This window comes from Colossoma macropomum, unplaced genomic scaffold (assembly GCF_904425465.1).
Source record: "Colossoma macropomum unplaced genomic scaffold, Colossoma_macropomum, whole genome shotgun sequence".
In the NCBI taxonomy this organism is placed as follows: Eukaryota; Metazoa; Chordata; class Actinopteri; order Characiformes; family Serrasalmidae; genus Colossoma; species Colossoma macropomum.
The window spans coordinates 9,827,759-9,851,183 of record NW_023494794.1 but is presented as its reverse complement, the minus strand read 5'-3'; the positions used below and the strand labels follow the sequence as shown (position 1 = coordinate 9,851,183).

The window sequence follows — 23,425 nt, the reverse complement described above, 5'->3', positions numbered from 1 at the left end:
AAAAAATAAATAAATAAAAAAGATGTGTGCAGGGGTCCTTTCGGAGTATGTTGCCTGGAGGCAACATTGTGCGACAATAAGAAGAAATGATATAGAGCTGTGTTCCCTGAAGTGGTGAGATCTGGCTTGTGACTGGCTAAATCCATTCCACTGTTGCACAATGTTGCTTCTAGGCAACAAACATATTTCTGCAAATTCTCATAACAAAAAAATTGATACTGAATGTTAAAAAAGAGGTTTAAACGTGCCCACTAAGAGCTAGTATTACTAAGCACATGCTTTTTATTGACTCACTCAAGCTCTTTCCTTTATTGTTAACCCTTTGTCTTTAAATATGTATAAGGTTACTGTAAAATGAGGAAAATGAGTTTGTTGCCCTCAGGCAACATTGTGCAATAGACGGTTAAAGAACCATCTTTCTTAAGTCTGTAGTGCTCAAATTCCTTAGTAAAGACTAAATATGAAGGCATAGTTTGAACATTTAGATCTATGACTGAAATGTATCTAGAATCAGCACTACATTCATAACATAAGGAACAATGCTGTTCTTGGGGTTTTGTCATAAGAAAGGAACCCAAGCGCTACAGAAATGTAAAGAGAAAGTCGGTGCTGAGAAACTTCCTTCATTTTAACAAAACTCCAGGCCCACCAAGCCCTGTTTTCTGCCTTTAAAAGCCCTGATCGGGTCCACACCCCTGGGCGTCACTTCTTCTCTGTAGCTCCATAGCAAAACCACAGCTCCGCAGGCTGCTCTGCTCTACTCTGGTGAGTTTTGTATTATTTAGTCCAGCGATATTGAGATGAAACCCGAACTAGACGCCTGATCGTCTTTTTATGAGGATAAAGTCTCTGAAAAGGTCGCTGACGTCTTGTTTTTGTTTTACCACAGATGACAAGCGCCTTTGACAGGCTAGCTAGGCTAAGTTCATTAGCCGCGGAGTACCGTTAGACAGACAGGCTCGGTAGTTTTAAAGCTTTTCGATCTATTTTTGACGCTGAAAAACACTCAAAACATACGTTTCGACGTTCAGACTAGTTAGAAAAGACCGTAGTTCGAGCTGTTAGGCTCGGTAACGTTGGGCTAAAGTTGCTTCGCCGTTCCACCTTAAATGTGCAGCGGTTGCCGTCTGTCGCCGGAACGTGCGCATGTAGCTTCTGCAGCATTTAAGGTGGAACGGGGAATTCGGAGATGCTAACTCTGCTAGATCAGCGAATAGGACCAAAACAAGACTTCATAAGCTTTCAAGAGTGGCCAGTTTGATAAATGACCGCATATCTTAGCTGTATTGCCTGCTTATAAATGTTAATTGGATTTTTGAAGTTACTACCGTTTAGTTTTCTGGCTGCTTTGGACGGTTTGGGTTGTGTTAGCCACCTTGCTAAGCCAACATTAGGCTAAGTAGGTTAAGTTGTATTTTTCTTTTAATTTGGACACTTTACCAGTAAACAAAACCAGCAGCCGGGTAAACAGGTTAGGGTAAGCAGGGAGTGATGAAAAGGCTCTTATGAGGATGAATGTGAGGAAAGCTGCTTTATCTGAGCTGGAGAGTGTCAGTGTTGTAGGGTTGTGATTGTCTGGTGATCTACAGTGAGTTTTTCCATGCTGAGTGGAGGAATTCCGTGGGTGAGTGTAGTTGAGTGTAGTTGTGTGTAGTTAGGTGTGTCCTGTAAACCCATATCCAGGGCTGGGGCTGCAGACTGGGCGGACCTGAGCTGAGGAGGAAGAGCTGCTCTGAAAGAGATTTGATCCCTCAGGAGGTGATTCACTGTGGCAGTGATTCATCCCCAGCATAGCAACAATGAACGGTTAACCACGAAAACTGCCAGCAGGGAGTTTCTCACAAGTTTGGCTGGTTTAGTTACTCATTTGAATTGAATGCTTCTTGAGGCTCTGGGCAAGAAGATACACAAGATAAATAACGTGACTTTTTATTAAATGATCAAAGAAAAGAGGCCCAATTTACTCTGTGTAGTTAACATCCTTAAAGAACCTGTATAAAGATCTTATATAGAACCATGAACACTCGGAGAACCTTTTGCATGGTTAAACTGTTGTTTGCATCATGAAAGGCGAGGCAAGTTTATTTATGTAGCATCTTTCATACACAGCTGTCATTCGAAGTGCTTTAAAAATGAGAAAATACAGAGTCGGTTTAAAAAAGTAAGTTAAAAGAATAGAAAGTAAAAACATTAAAGCCTGATTGACGATACATTTGAAATAGAAAATCATTAAATTAAAAATCAAATCAGAAATTAAGTTATGATAATTAAAATGTAAAAATTAAATTAGGATAATAAAGTGCCGTTACAGAGGAGACTGGATTTAAGTGTCCAGCGGTCGGCGCTCTGCTAAAACTCTCTGTTAACTGGATCCATTTAAGAGCAGTATAGTAGCTGAACGCTGCTTCTCCATGTTTGGTCTTTACCTTCGGCGTGAAATGGTTCTTCAGATTGATGGAAAGCGTGCATGAATGTGCTACAGATGATCCTATATGAAACATTTTTGAAAAAAGGTTCTCAATAGAACCCAGAATGGGCTTTTGTTCAGTTTTGCTGTTGTGGCACGTGTAGATGGGTTGTTAGTCTTTATGGACTGATTTGTAGAGGTGCTAGGAAATAAACAACAACAATAATAATAATAATAATAATAATAATAATAATAATATTATCTCATTCAGTTATTGTAGTAAAACTGTTCTGGATGCACTAATATGGGAATTGTGTGCTGACGCCGATGTTTGGTATTTTTATCTTTTGGTGCAGATAAACAAGCATTAATAAAATGTAGACATTATCTAGAATAACATTACAGAGAAATGTAGCGTTTATTTGTGTTATAAATGCAGTAAAATGAATAAAATGCTGGTATTTTTGCACAGTAACTACCGTCATAATCAATTAACGTCATCGAATATTGATCTCAAATATCTGTCAGATTGAAACGTCTGTCCAGTGCAGATAACTTTCAAAGTAATAATCTGCACCGATATGCATCCCTAATAACTGATAATGTTCTGTAACAGTACTAGACACAAGGTTCTGCTCAGTCAGCTCAAAAGCCGTCAGCCTCCTCAGCCCCCAGTTTGTCGACTGCTCTGGAATTTGTTTATGGATTTTTGTGGTACAAATTTACCAACCCGATCTGGGCTTTTTTTCCCCTCACAGACTGAACTGACTCATCGGTGCTGAAGATGTTTCTGGCTAAGAAGCTGATTGGAGGAATTATCGATGTTGTCAGGTAAGTGTGCGTAACGCAGGGGTGTCAGACTCCACCACTAAAAGAGCCATTTTGCCACGAACCCAACTGGACATTGTTTGTTTAAAATATGCCAAAACTACAACGGCAAAAAATAGGCACTGAATACTTAAACGATTCAAAAATAAGTTTGGAAAAAAAACAAATTGTTTGAAATAATAGACAACATTACCTGCAGATCACTGTTAAACCTCTTTAAATGTCCCCAGTGGACAGTAGGTTTTTTGAAACTGCCCATTCACTTGAATTAGACACCATCTTTGTTTTTGTGGTGCATGGATCAGTGTTGGGCGTTACAATGCATGCTGGACCTGTAGTGCAGTTAATGGTGAAATGGGCTTATATTATAGAAAATTATAATAATTTTGCGGGCCCAGTGGGATTGTGCCACGGGCCTGACTCGGCCTGTGTTTGACACATGGGGCGGAATTTGCGCTTGTTGCTCGAATGTGTTCTTGAAATGGGTTTGACATTCACTGTGTTACGCAATAGTTTGTACATACCAAGACCCAAACTCTGTGTAACCCTCTGCGAAATGCTCTGCAAGCTTGCTTCAGTCTGTTTGAATGAGATTGAGGCCCCTCGCTGCCAGAAACAGGTTCTTCCAGTTTCAGACACCGCATTTTTTGTCATAAAGGCGCGTTTGTGCTTGAGGTCGTGAGAAAGCAAAAATTCGTGCCAGATTAGTTGTTCAGCTAACATTTTATGATGTAATTCAGTCAAAATGCATCTGATTTTAATATTAATCAGTTCCTTTCTGATCCTAAAATTGTCAATTTGTCTTGTTTTCACAGCAACATCGACCCTGGCCAGTTTGTCCCCTCAGACCCAGTAAGTGAGATCTCTGTTTGTTTATATCACAAACCAGTCCAGCATATTCTAATTCTTTGAAATGTGTTTTTTCATGTGTAGTTCTAGAACCACAGCGATGGTGGTGTAATGTAATAGAGACCCATTTTCATGGCATTATTACATTTTTATTATTATTATTATTATTATTACATCGTAAATGGGACTGTGAGTTTTGAGACTTCATCATTGTTATAGTTTATAGTCTCAGACAGGCTGAAAAACATGGATTTAATTCCAAGTAACTAAAACTGACCAACTGAACACCTTTAGCATTTCTCTTGGTTAAAATGGGCAAAAACGAATGATGTTTTTTTTCTTTTAAAAAACGAGTACAAAGTCTTCAGAGAACACTGTTAAGTAACCTGAACCTACAGTAATCTAAGGCATCACCAGCATTCGCTGCGCTTTCATATCAAACACAGTGTTCCATGATCTGGGCAGGTTTAGCTGGAAGCGCATTCAAGGTGATTCTACGCCTCCAGCATGCCTGTTTACACACACACACACACACACACACACACACACACACACACACACACACACATTCTGTAGTGATTCACCCGAGGTCCTGCCCTTTGACCTTATCTACACATGATAACATTAACCCTTCTAACATTAGCATAGTGAGTAGTGATGCGTATTTGTGTGCAGGCACTACCTGAACTGTGTTATTAAAGTGGAACTCCACCGATTTTTCAAAAAAATTTGCATAATTCTGTCATTGCCACATAAACAGTGTCATTCAGAGTGGTTTGATGTGAAAATGGTTCATTGTAAAGAAACTTACAGACCCTGATCTCTTTACGGTGGTGGTGATAGGAACCAGGGGTCGTCATGACTACCACACAGATACAGCCATTTTATTTACTATGGAAAACCAGCAGTGAACCTACAGCCTACATACTGAGTTTTTATATGTAAAGTTTATGATGGTAAAATATGAGTTTTCTTTGGGGACTATTTTGCCTCACAAAGCTCTGCATGCAGCCCTCCGCCATGAAAGGTTTAAAATGAGTGGATTAACAAGATGTTTAGGCCAAAACTGTTGTAAAATTATGTATTAGACACCAGGCAGAATGGGGAAAACACCCCAGACCACAGTATGGAGTCACTTAGTTGGCCTGGAAAGAGTCTTTAGACGCAGGGAAGAGTCCTGGGATGCCTCGTAGCCTGTAAAAAAAAAACACAAGTCCTTAGCCATGGGAGATGGTCCCTCGCCGCCTGGGAGGCCTCGAAGCTGCGATGGTAGCATCACTCATTTGGCCGGCCTGAGACGCCTACGAGCCACGCAGGAAAACCACTCTACATGGTGGCAAACTACTACTTCCCTTATTTCTCTGGGAGCAAAATATCAGACATCAAGTTTGTATATGGACACATACTTTTACAGTGTGTGTTATTTTTGTGCTAGCAGCTCAGCTGTGTAGTATATTATTGTATGCTGACAGTAACAGTGTGTGTGATTTAATGGGGTATGTGTTTGTGTTGTAGCCTCCCCCTCGCAGGCCGTATGCGTACGCTGAGGCCAACGAGACTGACGAGGAGAGACAGTTCCGGAAAGTGTTCCAGCAGCTCGCCGGTGATGTGAGTGTTCCTCAAACACATGCACATTTCATATGTGTATATATACACCAATCAAGCATAACATTATGACCACCTCCTTGTTTCTACGCTCATTGTCCATTTTATCAGCTCCACTTACTATATAGGTGCACTTTGTAGTTCTACAGTTACAGACTGTAGTCCATCTGCTTCTCTGCATACTTCGTTAGCCCCCTTTTACCCTGTTCTTCAGTGGTCAGGACCCCCATTGTCTGATCCACTCGTACCAACACAACACACACTAACACACCACCACCGCGTCAGTGTTACTGCAGTGCTGAGAATGATCCACCACCCAAATAGTACCTGCTCTGTGAGGGTCCATGGGGGTCCTGACCACTGAAGAACAGGGTAAAAGGGGGCTAACAAAGTATGCAGAGAAACAGATGGACTACAGTCTGTAACTGTAGAAGTACAAAGTGCTCCTATATAGTAAGTGGAGCTGATAAAATGGACAATGACCGTAAAAACAAGGAGGTGGTCAGAATGTTATGCCTGATCTGTTTATATGTTTATATACACACACAAGTAAACACAAAAACACAACATACACATGTTTTGTTGTTGTAGGACATGGAAGTGAGTCCCAACGAGCTGATGAACATCCTGAATAAAATCATCTCTAAACGTAAGTGTTAGATTACCAGCACTGCAGTACACTTTGCAGTATATTAAAGGAAAATTCCACCACTTTTTCTGCCTTTTTTCATGTAATTTGCTTGCTGGTCTGTACACAAACTCATACTGAGTGGTTTGAAATGGTTTATTGTAGAGAAACTTCCTAACTTAGATTTCTTTACAGTGGTGGTGATGGGAACCAGGGGTCACAATGTCAACAACACAAATATAGCCTTTTTATTTACTATCCAACACCATCGGTGAACCTACACGTGTCCGAGTTTTTATATTTAATGCTGTAGATGGTGAAACAGTTCTAAATCTGAAAAAAACATTTTTTTTTACCTGCATTCAAAAACTTGCAAGTACCACTCTGCCATGATTGGATTTAAAAATATGCTTTAGGCCAATTCTGACTCGGTACGTTTCTCTAGAATGGACCATTTCACATCAAACCAGTCTGAATGACTTTATAAAGATGCTTGTGAACTGTGACGTGGTTGAGTGTTGGCCTGCATTATTTTCTTTCCAAAATAGTTCACTTTTGTTGGGTTATGTGAACATCTTGATTCATTAGCACTCAGAAACGCTCATCTGGAGCTGTGATGGGTCAGGATGCTCACAGTAAGCAACACTGTGGACTTTGCATATTGCTCTCTCTGCAGATGCTGACCTGAAGACAGATGGCTTCACTATTGAGTCCTGCAGGAGTATGGTGGCTGTTATGGATGTATCCTTCTCCAGCTTATCAGTACTTACAGCACCAGCGTTTTAAAGATACAGTCAGGGATTGCAGAATTTCTAAAACAGGCTCAAAAATGCCTCATTCAGAACTAGCGCTGGATGTGGTTTTTCAAACATATGGATACCTGAACTCCTCTAAGTATTTGTTCACATAGTTAAGTATATAAATAACATATGGGTACTTTGGATACATTGTTTTGTATTTTAAAAAAGGCTATTACTTATGTTTTTTTTATGCAGAACAGTATAGAATTTTAATTGGATTATTCAAATAGTAGTCGTTTTAAAAAAATGTTTTTTCTATAAAGAACATTCATGCAACATTACATTAAAGTAGCTTTACAACTCCATAACTGTGGCTTTGAAATCAACCTGAAACCAGAATTAACCTTTTCTTACCCTATTAGTTCGTCTCTGCTCATATTAAGTGAGATTCATCATATTTAAAAAAAACAAAATTTTTGTTGTCTCGTGAACTCATTCAGCAAAATGTACTTTCATCCCACCTCCAAAACATTTTTTTAAATTTTTGATTATGTCACCGGGCACCGAAATAGGCAAAATAATATTAACCAATAATATAATGTTTCACCTTCCCCTCCCACCCCCAACTATCACTGAGAGAAACTGCTCAGAGACTCTCCCTGATACAGAGTTTCACTCAGAAATATATTACAGTACAGAAGGAGTTTCATTCTCCCACTTACACTGAATTTAAAACACGAGGATGACTTTGAAGATCCAATTAGGAAGTGCATGTTCTTGTTGATACTGATGTTTATGATTATCCTTAATGCTGTATGCAGAGTGACAGTACAGGTAAACTGGGCTTCCATGAGTTCAAACACCTGTGGAACAATATCAAGAAATGGCAGGTGAGTGTCATTATTCCACTGTCCTGTTTAAATACATGTGTGTGCATGTTTGACTGTGAGATCATATATTTAGGTCAGTGCCTGTGCCCGGTGATGGCTAACCAAGTTTAACAGCCCCCAGTGACAGTAAACCTTTACCGCAAGTGGTTCATTTATTGATTTTTTTTATGCAAACCACATCAAGACAGCAGTATTCCCACATATAAACAAAGCTGAACTTTTTAACATGCTAGTGATGTGATGTCCTACATAAGAACCACATTTATTTAACCTAACGTAGATCAGATTGTTCTAGAAACGCAGCTGTTGAGCTGAGCTGGTTGAATGTGCCTGGTGCTGCAGGCAGATATCATGCCTGTACAAGAACCTGCCTCTCGGGTATGATGTACATTTACAACATCCTCATACCACAGCATCGTGGTTCACAGTAAAATCATGTCTCAGCTCTCGTTTATCAGGCGAAACTGGCAGTTTCAATCTGTCTTGTGAAATGGGTTCAGGGAATAAAGCATCAAGTTAAGCAGCGTTAAACTCAGTGAAGTTTGTTTGACGTTTGCATTTCTGTTATTTCTTATGAGAATAATTACAGTCTCAATTACCATATGAAAACCTTTGGCAACCTGGTTTAACCGTTTACTGTGGTTATTTTCCAATGGGTTCTCCAAATAAAAGAAATCTGTTACTGGCACAGGCTGCTGGTGGAAATGTCTGACTGCTGTTTGTTTGTTTATTGTATTACTGGCATGAGTTGTAGTATACATTGGTGGTTGTTAGTGTTGTATTTATTATGATTATTTTGCGATTGTGTGTTTTTGTGGATTTTTCTGAACTGGCTGCAGTGAATGAGACATGGTAACTCTGTGTTTGCCTTTACAGGCTGTCTACAAGGAGTTTGATGCAGATCGTTCTGGGGTGATTGGAGAAGACGAACTGCCGAATGCATTCAAAGCTGCAGGTAAAACACCACTCCAGTGACCACACCCTTGTCCACTGTTTTCTCAGACTGTTTGGGTTAAGCTCGCTCTATAAAGAGCTTTCACCCCAGGCAGGTAGGAAACCTGTACATGTTATGCAAACAATCATCCTTTTCATGTCCTAATGCAGTGTTTCTCAACCCTGGTCCTCGAGGCCCGCTGCCCTGCACTGCCTAGTGTTTTATCTGCTCCCAACAGACCTGATCCAACTAATCAGCTCAATAACAGCCCATTGTTAAGTTAAAGTGGGTGTGTTAAAGCAGGAAAAGCACTAAAATGTGCAGGGCAGTGGGCTTCCTGGACCAGGGTTGAGAAATGCTGTCCGAATGGACGGCTTTATATGAGCAGAGAAAGATTAGAACTTTTTCGCCTGCATTCATCATAAAACAAAATTCGGAGTGATATCGTTATTGTGATGAAGTTATGTGACTGTGCTTTTTTTTTTCTTGAGTGTAATAAAGGTATCATGAGATTTATGAGAGGCTGCCAAATGGTTTACCTAAAGCATTTCATCCTGTTGTCGAGAGACTGTGAGTTTGTCAGAATAGCGCAACCATCTAAGACGCTGCTCATTGGGTGATTGTGAGTTTCTTTGGCTGAGAATCCAAGGCCCAATCCCATGTCTTATTTTCACCCCTACCCCTTGTTTTCAATTCTCATCTTACCCCTTGGAACTGAGGTGCGAGGGGTAGTGGTTGAAATCTTCGCCTATGAAATGGGGCAACACTCAAATAAAGAAGAACATCACTTCACTAACAGGCTACTAGCGCTGCTCTGTAGGCGACCCAGCTCGCCTTCAGTGATAGCAGAGGAGGGTAAAGTTCAGCAACTTCGCTGCTGGGCTTTAGATACATTTACAGCATCATATGCCTTCAAATATTTATTTATTATCGCCCACCTCTTATTCTTCAGTGCTATGAAGCTGAAGTCGGATATTCACCAGCTTCTTGTTCGAAACTTAGTTATCTAACTACCGAGACATCAGAATACTACTAGCTACACTGAAAGGACACTAAACTAAGATAATACAGTGCTTATTGTCATTTTTAACAGAGAAAATACTCACATTTGTGGGTTTCTTTGGTCGCTTGCGCAGCCAGCCACTGCTTGCCGGTTGGAGTGTGCCTCTGAAACACCTTTGTTTGGAGGGCCATGCAGCCCTAACACTTCACCCTACCCCTCTATCTATGACCACACAAAACGGAGGGGTAAGGACTAAGTGGTAGGGGCGAGGGGCGAAATGCGATTGGGCCCAAGAAAGGGTAGTCAGTTAACGTCTGAATGTCATTACTGAAAAACAGGAAATAGACTAAAAAGAAGCTGCTGGTGTTCAGTGGCTTGACCACTCCAGAGTCCAGACCTCAACATCACTGAATGTGTTTGGGATTACTTGGATCGTGAGAAGCAGGACAGAAAATAGAAAAAGTAAAAAACTTGTAGGCCTGAACTGTGGAGGTGTGGGGAAAAATATCCCTGCTGAAAGTGAGTCTCCTGAAAAAAGCATGAAGCTGTAATGAAGGTAAAGAGCGACACAATAAATACTGAAACATATATGATGATATTTATTTGATAAGGTTTCTGTGCAATTTGGTGTTAGATGGATGTTTCCTCACTTCTTTCTTCCTGTTGCTGAAAAAGGAATAAATTGTTCTTAATGGTCAAATTGATGTGGGAATTAAAGGTGGTCTCTGATTTTGCACAATACTGAGTAAACATAGTTGTTCATATTGAGGTTGATTCATTTGAGACTCTCGACTCCAGGATGTGGTCATTGTTATCGTGTACATAAAAGAGAGAAGCTGCTTCTAAATCAGGGCCTCAGGCCTTCATGAGCTTATTTATTAGAGACATTAAGTGTGTGTGTGTGTGTGTGTGTGTGTGTGTGTGTGTGTGTGTGTAGGTTTCCCCCTGAAAGATCAGCTCTTCCAGCTGATCATCCGCAGATACAGCGATGAGAACAAAAACATGGACTTTGATAATTATATCGGCTGCCTGGTGCGCCTGGACGCCATGTGCCGTGAGTACAGCTTCTCCATTACGGTCACTGTTTTGCTGCTCACTGTGTCGTGTTGTGTTCGCTGGACGACAGTGAGGCTACGATGGGGCTATTTTTGTCCGCTACAGGCCAAAAGCATGAAAGCAAGCAATGATTTTCTAAAGTGTGTAAAGTGTTCAAGGACAAAGCTGAAGGGAAATGAGGGCTTTACTTTTATTTGCTGGTCGTGTCACTAAACTTTGGAAATATATATATATATATATATATATATATGAGCTCTATTAAAATAATAAAAGGCTAGAATGTTCTACAGGTATGGAAACCAGTCTGGTGTTTAGTCACTAGATCTCTTACCACTTGAGCTACTACTGGACTGAATGTGAGCCTTCAGTAAGCCCACCAGTCAAAAAACGACATCTAGAAAAACTTCTTTGAAAGAAAAAAAAGGCTTTGAATGAAAGAACAACTCTAATATGACAGGATGTCATTAAAGCTAAAGAAGGTCATTTTGAATGTAGAATTAAGCAAAAACAAATTAGGAATCAGTTTCACATTATTGTTCTGTGTTGAACTGTTGCTGTGTTTTCACTTGGAAAAAACACTGACGTTTATTTTAACAGAGCTTATGAATGTTTAGCCTGTGCTGCGTGTGCCGTCTGACCGATGGGTGCTGATTGTTAAACAGGCAAAATGGCCTCTGGTCTGTGCTATCGCTGCAGTTTCAGTGCTAGCATTTGATTGTGTTAGCTGACAGCTCCCCCTAGAGGTTTGGAGCCGCCTCAGCATGTGATGTTTATACCTGCTTGGACAGGGTATCAACAAAATCAATGACTCTAAGCCATAAACCAGAATAGTCCATAAGCAAACCACAAACTTGGAACTCCTACAGCCAAGTGCACAAACACTTTCCAGCTGTGCTAATATGGTTATATAAATGGTCCACGACCTATATCGAGCTGTCATCTCTAAAAATGTAGGTTAAATGCTATGATGATTTGTGATGCAGCTGTTTTACAGCTACGTATCTGTTTGAAAATGAGATGAAATCAACATTGGAAAGTAAATCATTCCAGTCAGAACAACTGCAAAGTATTAGTCTGAAAAAAGTTTACCAAAGCTGCAGAGCTCATCAAAATTAGATGTAATTAATAGGGTCAAGATTTATGTTGTGAAAAGTGTTGAAGTTAAAAATGACCTGATTCTACTGAGCACTAATTATGCACTGCACAGATTGGTTTGGCTCAGACCAATAGTTTTTCAATTAGATTTATATTTCCATACATTGTTTTGATATTTTTATTTTTTTTATTTTTATTTTTTTTTAACTGTATTAAAATTATTACACTCTGTTAGGAGGATTCGTATCATTGTGTCCACATCAGTATTATTATTCAGATAAACTTGTGATTTTAATAATTTTATTTGCTGGTCACATTATTTTCCTCTTTCATAAGACACTTCTAATAGTATTTTTTCTCTGTTGTCTCAGGTGCCTTTAAGACGCTGGACAGAGACAATAATGGCTCCATCAAAGTGAACATCCAGGAGGTGGGAAGACTAGAGTTACTTGTAGAATTACTGTGTAATGTTACTGGAAAATGAACAACTCTAAGCTAGAAACTCATTTTTTTATCTATGTTCTGCATAATTGAGTGGCTGAGATTTAAACAAAGTGAGTCAGATTGGTTTGGTGTGAAATGGTTCACTGTGGAGAAACGTACAGACTCTGATTTCTTTACAGTGGTGGTGATAGGAACCAGGGATCGCCATGACTAGAACACAAATATAGCCATTTTATTTACTATCCAAAATCACCAGTGAACCTACACGTCTTCTGAGTTTTATATGTATTGTTGATAAAATAATCTGAAAAAAGTGACTTTTTTTTGGGTATCTCTCTGTCATTAATGGCCTTTTTAACAATGCATTTTTAGCACAAAAGCTTATTGCAAAACTGTCATAAAACAGTGTCTCGGACATCAGGCAGCATATTTATGACCATTTTTATGTAATATCTTTCTGTGAGGGAGTTTTTAGAGGCATTAAACTCCTCAGACGTCTGGTTCCTATCACCACCACTGTGAATAATTCTGACTCTGTAAGGTTCTCTAGAACAGAGCATTTCATAATATATCTTGTATATAAGATGGGGCAAACCTGACTCAATGCTTTAATTTACGTTGTAAAAGAATATACAGTACCATTCAAAAGTTTGGAAACGTTTTTTTTTCAATAATATATAACAATTTCTTTGCAGATACATTGTATTATTATTATTATTATTATTATTATTTGAAATGAATATAACATCTAAAAGTACTTTTTGTGTCTTATTTACAATATTTCAGTCTACATTGTTCAAGTTGCTAGTGAATACAATAATAAAAAACCCAAAAATCTGAATAGTAGTCTATGTAATATGTACTCTTAGTAGTTTATGTAATGGTGTTCTCTCTTTATCTGTGTCCATCCACAGTGGCTGCAGCTGACCATGTACTCCTGAGCATCTGGCTGTGCCTGGAACTGACATCAACTTCACCAAACTGACCCGTGTCCACCCCGATAGCCTTTTAACTCCACTCAGCACATTCACTCTCTCACAACACCCACAACCTAGCGCAAACCCCAACACGACTCCAACGCTCCAGCGCTTGTTTTCATTTTTTTAGTTACTCTTATTACATTACTGATGTCCTATATTAGCTAGTGTCATTTATATGGAGAATAGGGGCCAGGAGACCTTTTAGTCCTTATTAATTAAGTCCTCAGTTAATCATTATGGCTGGAGATGGGGTTTATATATTATATATGTGTACAGCATGAACGTGTATAAGACACAGCAGATGTCATTAGCGCATGTCGCCAGTAGGGGGTGCCAAAGCAAAAGTGAGAGCCTGGATTAGGCAGAAGTGCCTAATGTCATATTTTATATTAAATAAAGTATATTAAGAAATGAAAACTTGTCCTCATTTATTTGCTTGTTTGGTTTATGCACGTGACTATATTTAAAAAAAAAAAAAGGAATGCATTTTGTCCAGACATGTATGGCTGTTTGTTCCTTGTGGGTGGCTATTTTTTGTCATTTGTACCTTTTTATTTTAATTGCAGCAACTGAACAATGAACATATATAAACTCCTACATACTCTCTAATCAATACAATCACGAAAGGACCGTAGATACAGTTAGTTTAGTCCCTCTGAGCTCCTGATCTCCTGTGCAGCTCTAGCTAAGCAGTTCTGCAAGTGGTGAGGTTAGGTGCGCAACAGCGCCGTTCGTGGGCCGGTGTGGCCAAAGTATGTAACTGCAGGCTTCGCCGCGGAGGTGGAGACGCTACGAACTTTCTGGATTTTCTGGACGCAAATCTTACGCGCAAATCCGTCGTTTAGAGGTAAACCTGCACCGCAGCCCTCACCGTGTGCGCTGAAGGTATGCGAGGAGTTTGGGAAGTGGCTCTAAAGTGCCCTGTGTTTTTTATTAAACGCGCACAGTAACGTACGTGTTCGTAGCTACGGCGTGTTTTGTAGCTAGCTAGGCAGAAGTTGGCTTCCTATCCGCCAGCGTCTTATCCGAACTCTCCGTTCCACCTTAAACGGTGCGGCAGATCCATCCTGGAGCCTCGGCTCCAGAATGTAACTGCCACACGATTTAAGGTGGACCGGAGAGTTCGGATAAGACGCTGGCGGGTAGCTATTGTTACAATTACATCGCGACCAAAACCAAAACACAGGGCTTGTTCGATGCTGTATCGCTTTGTAGGTGAATCCTGGTTGTTTTTATCCCCCCTTTCACGTCCAGCAGGATAAGACGGTTGGTTTAAGGCTTTTTTTCGGTCTAAACTAAAGGTGTTTCGGTCCATCTTGTGTAGCTAACGTTACTCTAGCTAGCTGTATTATTTAACGCTAGCTAGCTGAGCGCGATGGCGCCTCACGCTGAGAGGCTGCTGTGTTGTGGGTGTTCATATCAGGACTCGGCGTTAATGTCTAGTTATTTCAGGTCAGTTTATACCAGTCAGGCTGCAGTTTTCCAGCCGGTTGACCTCTCTGTCCAGCGAATGAATGAAACTGACGGTTTAGAGATGCTTCCCTACACGCTTCCCTTCATCTCCGCAGGCTTTGGGGATGAATCTGAACTAAAGCTCGGCTAAAATTGTGGTTTTTTCCTTTTCTTACCGCTCCCAACTCCTCAGAGTCGCTGTCCGGCACTGGTAGTGAACGGCTGCTCCTCCGCTGAGGTGGTGGTGTGGTTTAAAGGGCCCATAACCTACATTTGGGTCCACTTAGAACATCTGGGTGGCAAAAAAAATAGCCTCAGTCCGATTTTACACGTCTGTATACTTCAAAAGGTTCTTCAAGGGTTCTTTTGTCTGTTCAGAACATGTGTAGAACCATTTTCATGCTTACTGGCTCTTTGCATTGTGAAATGGTTCTATACACAACCACATACAACACTCCCCTAAAATGTGGTTCTTCAAGGGTTCTTTGGTCTGTTCAGAACCACGAGCTCTGTGTAGAACCATTTTCGTGCTTAATGAGTCTTAGAATGGTGAAATGGTTCTATACACAACCATATGCAACACACCCCTAAATAGAAGAACCCTTTTTTGAAAATGTTCTATGCACAACCCTACACAACACACCCTTAAAATGTGGTCCTTCACAGGTTCTTTGGTCTGTTCAGAACCATGAGTTCTATGTAGAACCATTCTCATGCTTGAATGGTTCTTTGCTTGGTGAACTGGTTCTTCAGATTGATGGAGAATGTGTTGTAAATGGTTCTGTACAGCACCACCAAAAGGGTTCTGCCATTGTTACGATGTCAAGCTTGTAGCAATAGAAGAACCCTTTTTGAAAAGGTTCTATACACAACACACCTTTAAAATGTGGTTCTTTACAGGTTCTTTAGTCTATTCAGAACCATGAGTTCTATGTAGAACCATTTACATGCTTAATGGGTCTTTGTATGGTGAAATGGTTCTTCAGATCGATGGAGAATGTACTGTATAATGTGGAAAATGGTTCTATACGGCACCAAAAAGGGTTTTTTAAAAAAAGTATATAATATACAACACATTCTCCATCAATCTGAAGAACCATTTCAGCATTTAAGCATGAAATGGTTCTATACAGAACTCATGGTTCAATACAGAACCATTGCCTTTACTAAAGAACCCTTGAAGAACCATCTTTTTTAAGTGTGCATTTTACAGCCTCTCTAAATTGAACAGGCTGTTTTTGGTGCTGTGCCTTTAAGTGACCCTTATTAGTCCCACAGCGGGGAAATTTCACCTCCGCATTCTAACCAGTCCATGCAGTGAAACACCACATACACACTAGTGAACACACACTAGGGGGCAGTGAGCACACTTGCCCGGAGCGGTGGGCAGCCCGATCCACAGCGCCGGGGAGCAGTTGGGGGTTAGGTGTCTTGCTCAAGGGCACCTCAGTCATGTCATGTAAAGAAGAGCTCTGATTAAACTTTTCATGTAATTATATTTATTAAAACATGAATTACGAAATTCAGAAAAGAAGTTGTGTCTTAATCTGATACATTATTAAATGCAGGGAAAATAAGGAGCGGCCGAGAATGTTACTGAGTGCGTAAACATGCACTCAATAATCTGATCATAATCAGATTTCTGCAGTTATCTGATTATTCAGATGGTCATGTAAACACCATACTCCAATCTAGAAATCTGAATAAGAAATCCGATAAAGAGCCAACTTGCAGCTTTCTCATATCCAGACGCAGACTGAGAAATCCGAAAGAAATCAGAGTAAGAGCTTCCATACACTGAGAAATCTGATTACTAAGCTAAAATAAAGCTCTCTTTATCAGATTTCTTAATCGGATTTCTAGACCTTATTCCGATCTTAAAAATCAAAGTGTGCTGTTTAAATGGCCATTTGAGTACTTGGATAACTGCAGAAGTCTGATTATGATCAGATTATTGAGTACACTGTAGATCATTGAGTACGCTGTATTAGATGGGTGATTAAATTGGTAACCAATATTACAGCATTAATCGTGTGTAACTCATGTTTTACTCCCTTGCAGGTACCTGGCGGTCGCTGTGTGGGAGATCCGGCGTAAAGGCAGAGTAAGAATGTCCTCGTCTTCTCTGTATCTCAGCCAGGACAGCCTGGTCCGCTACAAAAAGCGGAAAGCCAACTTCACTTTCAGCGAAGTGCACATTCTGCTGGACGAAGTCCGGAAGAACCGGCACATTGTTGTGGGTGAGTGTCTGTGAAGGTTTAGTGTGTCGAGAGGTGAATTCAGCAAAGCGCTGTGACGTGAACAGCATTCCAACAAACACACAGGCAGTAGCAAGAAAAACAGCCTGGCATATCTGCAGTGCCAGAGTTTCAGCTGTGATCAAGCTAACAGTGCTTAGTGATAAAAGTGGGTTCAGAGCTGAGAGAATAGCACACTGTGCATCAAATCAGCTTAAAATATGATGGTAACATCACAGTTGGAACAAAATCTCATGTCTCCAAAATGGTATCTTTACAGAAAAAGGAAATAACCCTCTTAACTTTAAATGTAAGCGAATAAAATGAGATTTTTACCGGGCAACTTTTCAGCATTCCCATTGGTCCATTCATCATGGTTTTAACAGAATGTTAAAGCGAACTGTCCAGTAATGGAGATGAAGGGATTTGCTCCCATAGCGACAATATTCATCACACCATGAAATGATCTTTTAAAGAAGGCAGCACAAAAAAACGAAGTGTCAGTTAAGTGGGTATCAGTGATGAACAGTGACACATCTGAATCATCACAATCTGTAGATATTTGCTTAAAAAATTCACGGCACCGATGTTTAGATTTGGCCTATATTAAAACCGATATTGATTTATTTTGCCTTTGAAGAGCACGCTCTCAGCAAAAAGGGTTCTGTATAGTACCAAAAAAGGGTTCTTTGACTTGTAGTTATATTGGAACCCTTTTCAAAGAGGTTCTATATAGAACCATCTACAGCACATTCTCCACCAACCAGAAGAAACATTTCTCGATGCAAAGAACCTTAAATCATGTAAAGGGTTCTTTGAGTGTTCATGGTCCTATATAGAACCATTTTCTTGACTAAAGAACCCTTGAAGAACCTTCTTTTTTAAGAGCACAGAATGTTTAGGTGACGCTGGGTTACTAAAATATTTGCATTTTACTCATTTTACTGTATTTGTAAGCCTACAGAAGCAAATGTTTCTCTGTAATGCTACTCCAGGTACATGTAACCCCAGTTTTTATGTTTATATGTATCAGTATCGGCGTCAGCAAATATGTACATGAAAAATGCCGTCTTTGAGCATCGGATCACAATTCCCAGATTGATGCATTCCTGGTTACTCTGCATATTGCACAAAACAAAGTTGTTTGCCAGTCTGCATGTCATATAACACACACGGACCATAACTGAGTGTATACAGGAGTCTTTGGAATTTAACAACGGTAGTTTAACCAGACCATGCAAAATTGTAGTTTTTGAGGCAGCAACCGTCTTTCACACAGAAGCAGAAAAAGGCTGTCACTGAACTGATTTGCATATTAAAGGTCATATAGTAACAGATCATTAGTCTGACCAACTGAAAGCAGATTTGACTACTAAAATGTAAATGCATGTCATTAGAATCTGATCTTCCAGATGCTAGTTTTAATGTTTAAGGTGCAGATGGGGTCAATAATGGGTGACTGACATCCTTATTACAACCCCGCAAAAGTTCTGAAAAAGTTGAGACGCCATGCAAAATGTAAATAAAAACAAAATGCAATGATGTGCAAATCATTTAAACCCTATATTTTATAGAAAATATTACAAAGACAACATATCAAATGTTGAAACTGAGAAATTTTATTGTTTTTTTGAAAATTATTTACCCATTTTGAATTTGATGCCAACAACACGTTCCAAAAAAGTTGGGATGGGGCAACAAAAGGCTGGTAAAATTGTGTAATGCTAAAAAAAGCACCTGGTGGTTGATTGGCCACAGGTCAGTAACATGATTAGGTATAAAAAGAGCATCTCAGAGAGTCTTTCAGAAGTAAAGATGAGGAGGGTTCACCACTTTGTGAAAGACTGCACCATCAAATACTGCAACAATTCAAAAATAATGTTTCTCAACATAAAAAAAGCAAATAACTTCTGCTTTTAATCATCTACGGTACATAATATCGGTAAAAGATTCAGAGAAGCTGGAGAAATCTCTGTATTCAAGGGATGAGGCCAAAAACCAGTGTTTGCTGGCCGTGATCTTTGGAACCTCAGATGGCACTGCATTAAAAACAGACTCTGTAGTTAAAATCATTGCATGGGCTCAGGAACTCTTCTGAGAACCACTGTCTGTGAAAACAGTTCATCACTGCATCCACAAATGCTAGATAAAACTCTGCCGCCTTCTCTGGGCTTGAGCTCATTTAAAATGGACTGAGGAGAAGCGGAAAAGTGTCCTGTGGTTCGACGAATCAACACTTGAAATTCTTTTTGGAAATCATGAACACTGTGACCTCTGGCCTAAAGACCACTCAGCTTGTTATCAGTGCACTGTTCAAAAGCCAGTATTCATGATGGTATAGGGGGGCATTAGTGCACATGGCATGGGTGACCTGCATATCTGTGAAGGCACCATTAATGCTGAATGATATACATGTTTTGGCAACATATGCTGCCATTCAGACAACGTCTTTTTCAGGGAAGGCCTTGATTATTTCAGCAAGACAGTGTAAAATCACATTCTGCACGTATTACAACAGCACTGCTCTGTACTAAAAGAGTCTGGGAGTTACACTGGCCTGCCTGCAGTCCAGACCTGTCACCACTGAGAATATTTGGAGTGTTATGAAATAAAAGATACGACAAAGGAGTCTCTGAACTGTTAAGCAGCTGAAATCCTATATCAAACAAGAACAGGAAAACATTTCACTTTAAAAACTACAGCAATTGGTCCCCTCAGTTCCCAAATGCTTACAGAGTGCTGTTAATAGAAGAGGTGATGAAACACAGTGGTAAACAGGCCTCCGTCCCAACTTTTTTGGAACGTGTTGTTGGCATCAAATTTAAACTGGACATATATTTTTTCAAAAAACAATAAAATTTCTCAGTTTCAACATTTGATATGTTGTCTTTGTACTAATTTCCTTTAAAAATATGGTTTACATGATTTGCATGTCGTTGCATTCTGTATTCTGTGTCCAAACGTTTTTGGAAATGGGGTTGTGTATTAAAATGGTTTCTGTTTGTGTATTTAGGTAAGTTCAACTCCGGGGTCCCGTCTGAAGTGAAGAGAAGGAAGTGGGCGGAGATCACGGAACGCGTGAATGAGATTGGCGAGTGCGACCGGGAGGTCGGCGAGATCATCAAGAAATGGTCAGACCTAAAATGCGACACCAAACGCAAAATAGCCGCGCTGCACTCCGGTAGCATCCCGCACTCCGCGCTCGCTCAGGCCGAACTGTCCCCAACAGAGTGTATCGTAGAGTCTATCCTGGAACTGGACAAGAAGCCGTGGGAGGCGGCGCTACCGTCACGCTCTCGCAGCCGGAGCACCGACCAGGATGGGGGCGGCATAGACGACGATGACGACGGCGGCTTTTTGGGAATGAGCTCCGTTCACAGTTCCCCTGGGCTGGGGGTCGAGACGAGGACAATGCCCCCTCCAGCAGGGGGCGCTGCCAGTGCCGTTGAGGCGCAGCATGACGCTCCAAACGCTGCAGGTAAGGGGTACTAGCACTATACTTGTGTTCCCCATCAACTGGAAGGTCGCGGGTTCAAATCCCACAACTGACCAGGTGTACCTGGTTGTGCCTTTAGGCAAAGCACTTAACCCCCCCTACTACCCCAGGAGGTGCTGCTCTGTTGGCCATGCTGTGCTGCTTCCAGATTGGGCATAGTAGGATTGCTTGTGCGACTGTAAAGTATGGTTGAAGTGACACAAACCTGATTTTTTGACCTAATGGGACTCAGATCTGATGTTTTCAGGGCTGTGTGGACACAAATCTGATCTTTTCAAATCCGACCTGAGCCACTTTCATATGTGGTCCTAGATCAGATACGTATCCAATTCATGGCCATGCAACCTTAATGTGACGCTCAGATCGGAATTCATGTGCTTTTTTTCCACTGTGTTCTTGTGCCATCATTCAGTGTTACCATGGCAGCAGCGCCAAACAGAAGTTAAAGCCTGTAAATGGTGGAAAAGCAGCTCATCTCACCTTTTTCTCCTTCGTCTCGCTCTAATAATGAAGCTGAGAGCTGATCAGAGTTAATTATCTTCTCAGCGAAGCTCGTTCTGCTCGTTAGTCTGTTTGCTGATGATGCACTTGATTCATTCAGGTGACGTTACTGAGTAGGATGTGCACACGAGGTTCGTTCACAGTAATGACAGATTTGAATCAATTACCTAAACAAGTGTGAACCATAGTGTCAGAGAGATCGGATTTGAGCAGTGAGGCTTGTAATGTAAATGTATCTAAAGTGGCTCAGGTCGGATTTGAAAAGATCAGATTTGCGTGTCCACGCAGTCCTGAAAACATCAGATCTGAGTCACCTTAGGGCATAAAATCAGATTTGTGCCACTTCAACCTGGTAATGTGAACGCAGCCCTAGATTGCATACGTATACGTGGCCATGTGACCTTAATGAGAACGCTCAGTTCATCTGAGAGCTGTTCAGAGTTAATTACCTTCACACCGAAGGCTCGTTCTGCTCGTTAGTTTGTTTGCTGTTAATGACACACGATTCACGTGACCTTAGGATGTGTGCATGTGGGTCATTTATGGACGCAGGTTTGTTCACATTAGTGACAGATTTGTGTCCTAAACAAGTGTGAACCATCATGTTAGAGAGATCAGATCTGAGGTAAAAATCAGATTTGAGCAGTGAGGCATTTTTGCCATTATTACGTTACACTTGGACAGGTAAATATTAGGAAGTTCTATATCTCTAACAGTTTTTTCCTGCTATTTCAGACCCAGATTCCCGCTTGATGGACTCCGACGATGATCACCACGATGTCTTACCTTCCTCTTCGCTGTCGTCTGTAAATAACTCGTACGCAGAAGACGACGGGACTCTCATGGGCGCCAACATAGCGCACGTCTCCTCCTCTACTAACCACGCCCCCAGACAACAAGCCCCGCCCACCATGGCAGCAGAGCCAGACGGTGCTCGCGAGCAGTTAGCGCAGAACGCCAGCCTGAGTGTGCAAGAGCAGCACACCACCAACGCTCTGCTGGCCACCGTGTCCCGCTCACTGGAGCTGCTGGCCGAGTCGGTGCAGCAGCTGGCCGAGACGCAGCAGGAGTTCGTGCGCGAGTCGCTGCAGCTGCAGCGGGAAACGGTGCAGGTGCTGCGGGAGTTCGCCACCGGAGCGCTAACGCTGCTGCACGAAAAGGTCAACGGGAAGCCGCCGCTGCTGTAAGGATGTAAATGTGAAAGAGCTTCACCGAGGAGTTTTGTCTTCAGGCTCGGACGCTACGTTGTGCCGACCACAGAACGGGAACGACGCTGCTGCAGTAAAGGAAGGAGGGACTGCGCTGCTGCAGCCAAACAGCTGTTTGTTTAATGGAGTGGTTTGACAAGAAGTCAGATTTTCATGTTTTCCTCTCTTACCATAAAACAGCGGATCAGTCAAGACATGATCGGTGTCTGAAATTTGCTTCTTTAGTTTTGCACTAGATCTGTGAGGATAATGCAGATTCAGGCTATTTGCACAAAGCTGGCTGTGAAGCTCTGAACTTGCATTGTTTGTTTAACGTTAAAAAAGTCCCTACTTTTTAAATGTTAAAGCCATTTAAGTGAAGGAGCTTAATGTGGTACACTCTTGGGAAAAAAAAAGGTTCTTCAAGGGTTCTTTAGTAAAGAAAATGGTTCTTTATAGAACCACGAATGCTAGAGATAGATAGTTCTGTATGGAATCTTTTTGGTAAGGGTTCTATATAGCACCCAAAAGGGTTCTGCTGTTGTAACAATGTCAAGTTTCTAACAATAAAAGAACTCTTTCTGGTGCTATATAGAACAGTTTCTAAAAAGATTCTATATAGAACCATCTACAGCACATTCTCAATCAATCTGAAGAACCATTTTACTATATATATATAATGGTTCTTCTATGCTGTAGACTGGGGTTCGATCCCCCACCTGCCCAAGCCCCCTACACTATACCAATAAGAGTCCTTGGGCAGGACTCCTAACACTACCTTCGCCTGCCTGTGTAAGATGATCAAATTGTAAGTCGCTCTGGATAAGAGCATCTGCCAAATGCTCTAAATGTAAATGTAAGGAAAAGAAAATTCAAGAAAAATGTAGGATATGTGCCTAAATTCACAGCTCCAGTGCAAAACTAAAGAAGCAGACTACAGACGGCAGATGTTTTGGCTGGTCGTTTAGGCTTCAGAGGGGCGACTGAGTAAATCTTTGAAGTATGTATCACTTTAAAGATCCTGCACTGCTGTAGGAACGGTGGGGTCCTTCATTGTGACCCAGTGGTCACCAACCTCCTTCTTCTTTACTGC

General features: G+C 41.0%; 2 protein-coding genes across 3 annotated transcripts; both read left to right on the top strand.

Annotated features, from left to right (window-relative positions):
• Window positions 1-633: 633 nt before the first annotated feature.
• capns1a (calpain, small subunit 1 a) lies at window positions 634-13,876 on the top strand. The gene is made up of 11 exons (XM_036580127.1): window positions 634-765; window positions 3,166-3,238; window positions 4,051-4,087; window positions 5,600-5,692; window positions 6,281-6,338; window positions 6,994-7,058; window positions 7,879-7,947; window positions 8,824-8,902; window positions 10,822-10,938; window positions 12,407-12,465; window positions 13,394-13,876. Exons 2-11 carry the CDS (start codon window positions 3,192-3,194, stop codon window positions 13,418-13,420), a joined length of 651 nt encoding a protein of 216 aa, XP_036436020.1. The 5' UTR covers window positions 634-765; window positions 3,166-3,191; the 3' UTR covers window positions 13,421-13,876.
• A 337-nt stretch (window positions 13,877-14,213) lies between these two features.
• Window positions 14,214-22,874, top strand: zgc:153990 (uncharacterized protein LOC768125 homolog). Of its 2 annotated transcripts, none has more exons than XM_036580949.1 (4): window positions 14,214-14,306; window positions 16,973-17,151; window positions 20,162-20,626; window positions 21,881-22,874. In XM_036580949.1, exons 2-4 carry the CDS (start codon window positions 17,022-17,024, stop codon window positions 22,330-22,332), a joined length of 1,047 nt encoding a protein of 348 aa, XP_036436842.1. In that variant the 5' UTR covers window positions 14,214-14,306; window positions 16,973-17,021; the 3' UTR covers window positions 22,333-22,874. The 2 variants fall into 2 exon arrangements, with proteins under 2 accessions (XP_036436842.1, XP_036436843.1); XM_036580950.1 differs by having other exon boundaries at window positions 14,250-14,344.
• The last annotated feature ends 551 nt before the right edge of the window (window positions 22,875-23,425 follow it).

Coding starts and splice junctions, on each gene's coding strand:
- capns1a (XM_036580127.1), top strand. CDS start 3,192: ATGTTTCTGGCTAAGAAGCTGATTGGAGGAATTATCGATGTTGTCAG. Junction 4,088..5,599: donor AGTTTGTCCCCTCAGACCCA/GTAAGTGAGATC, acceptor TTTGTGTTGTAG/CCTCCCCCTCGCAGGCCGTA. Junction 6,339..6,993: donor GAATAAAATCATCTCTAAAC/GTAAGTGTTAGA, acceptor CTCTCTCTGCAG/ATGCTGACCTGAAGACAGAT.
- zgc:153990 (XM_036580949.1), top strand. CDS start 17,022: ATGTCCTCGTCTTCTCTGTATCTCAGCCAGGACAGCCTGGTCCGCTAC. Junction 17,152..20,161: donor GAACCGGCACATTGTTGTGG/GTGAGTGTCTGT, acceptor TTGTGTATTTAG/GTAAGTTCAACTCCGGGGTC. Junction 20,627..21,880: donor TGACGCTCCAAACGCTGCAG/GTAAGGGGTACT, acceptor CTGCTATTTCAG/ACCCAGATTCCCGCTTGATG.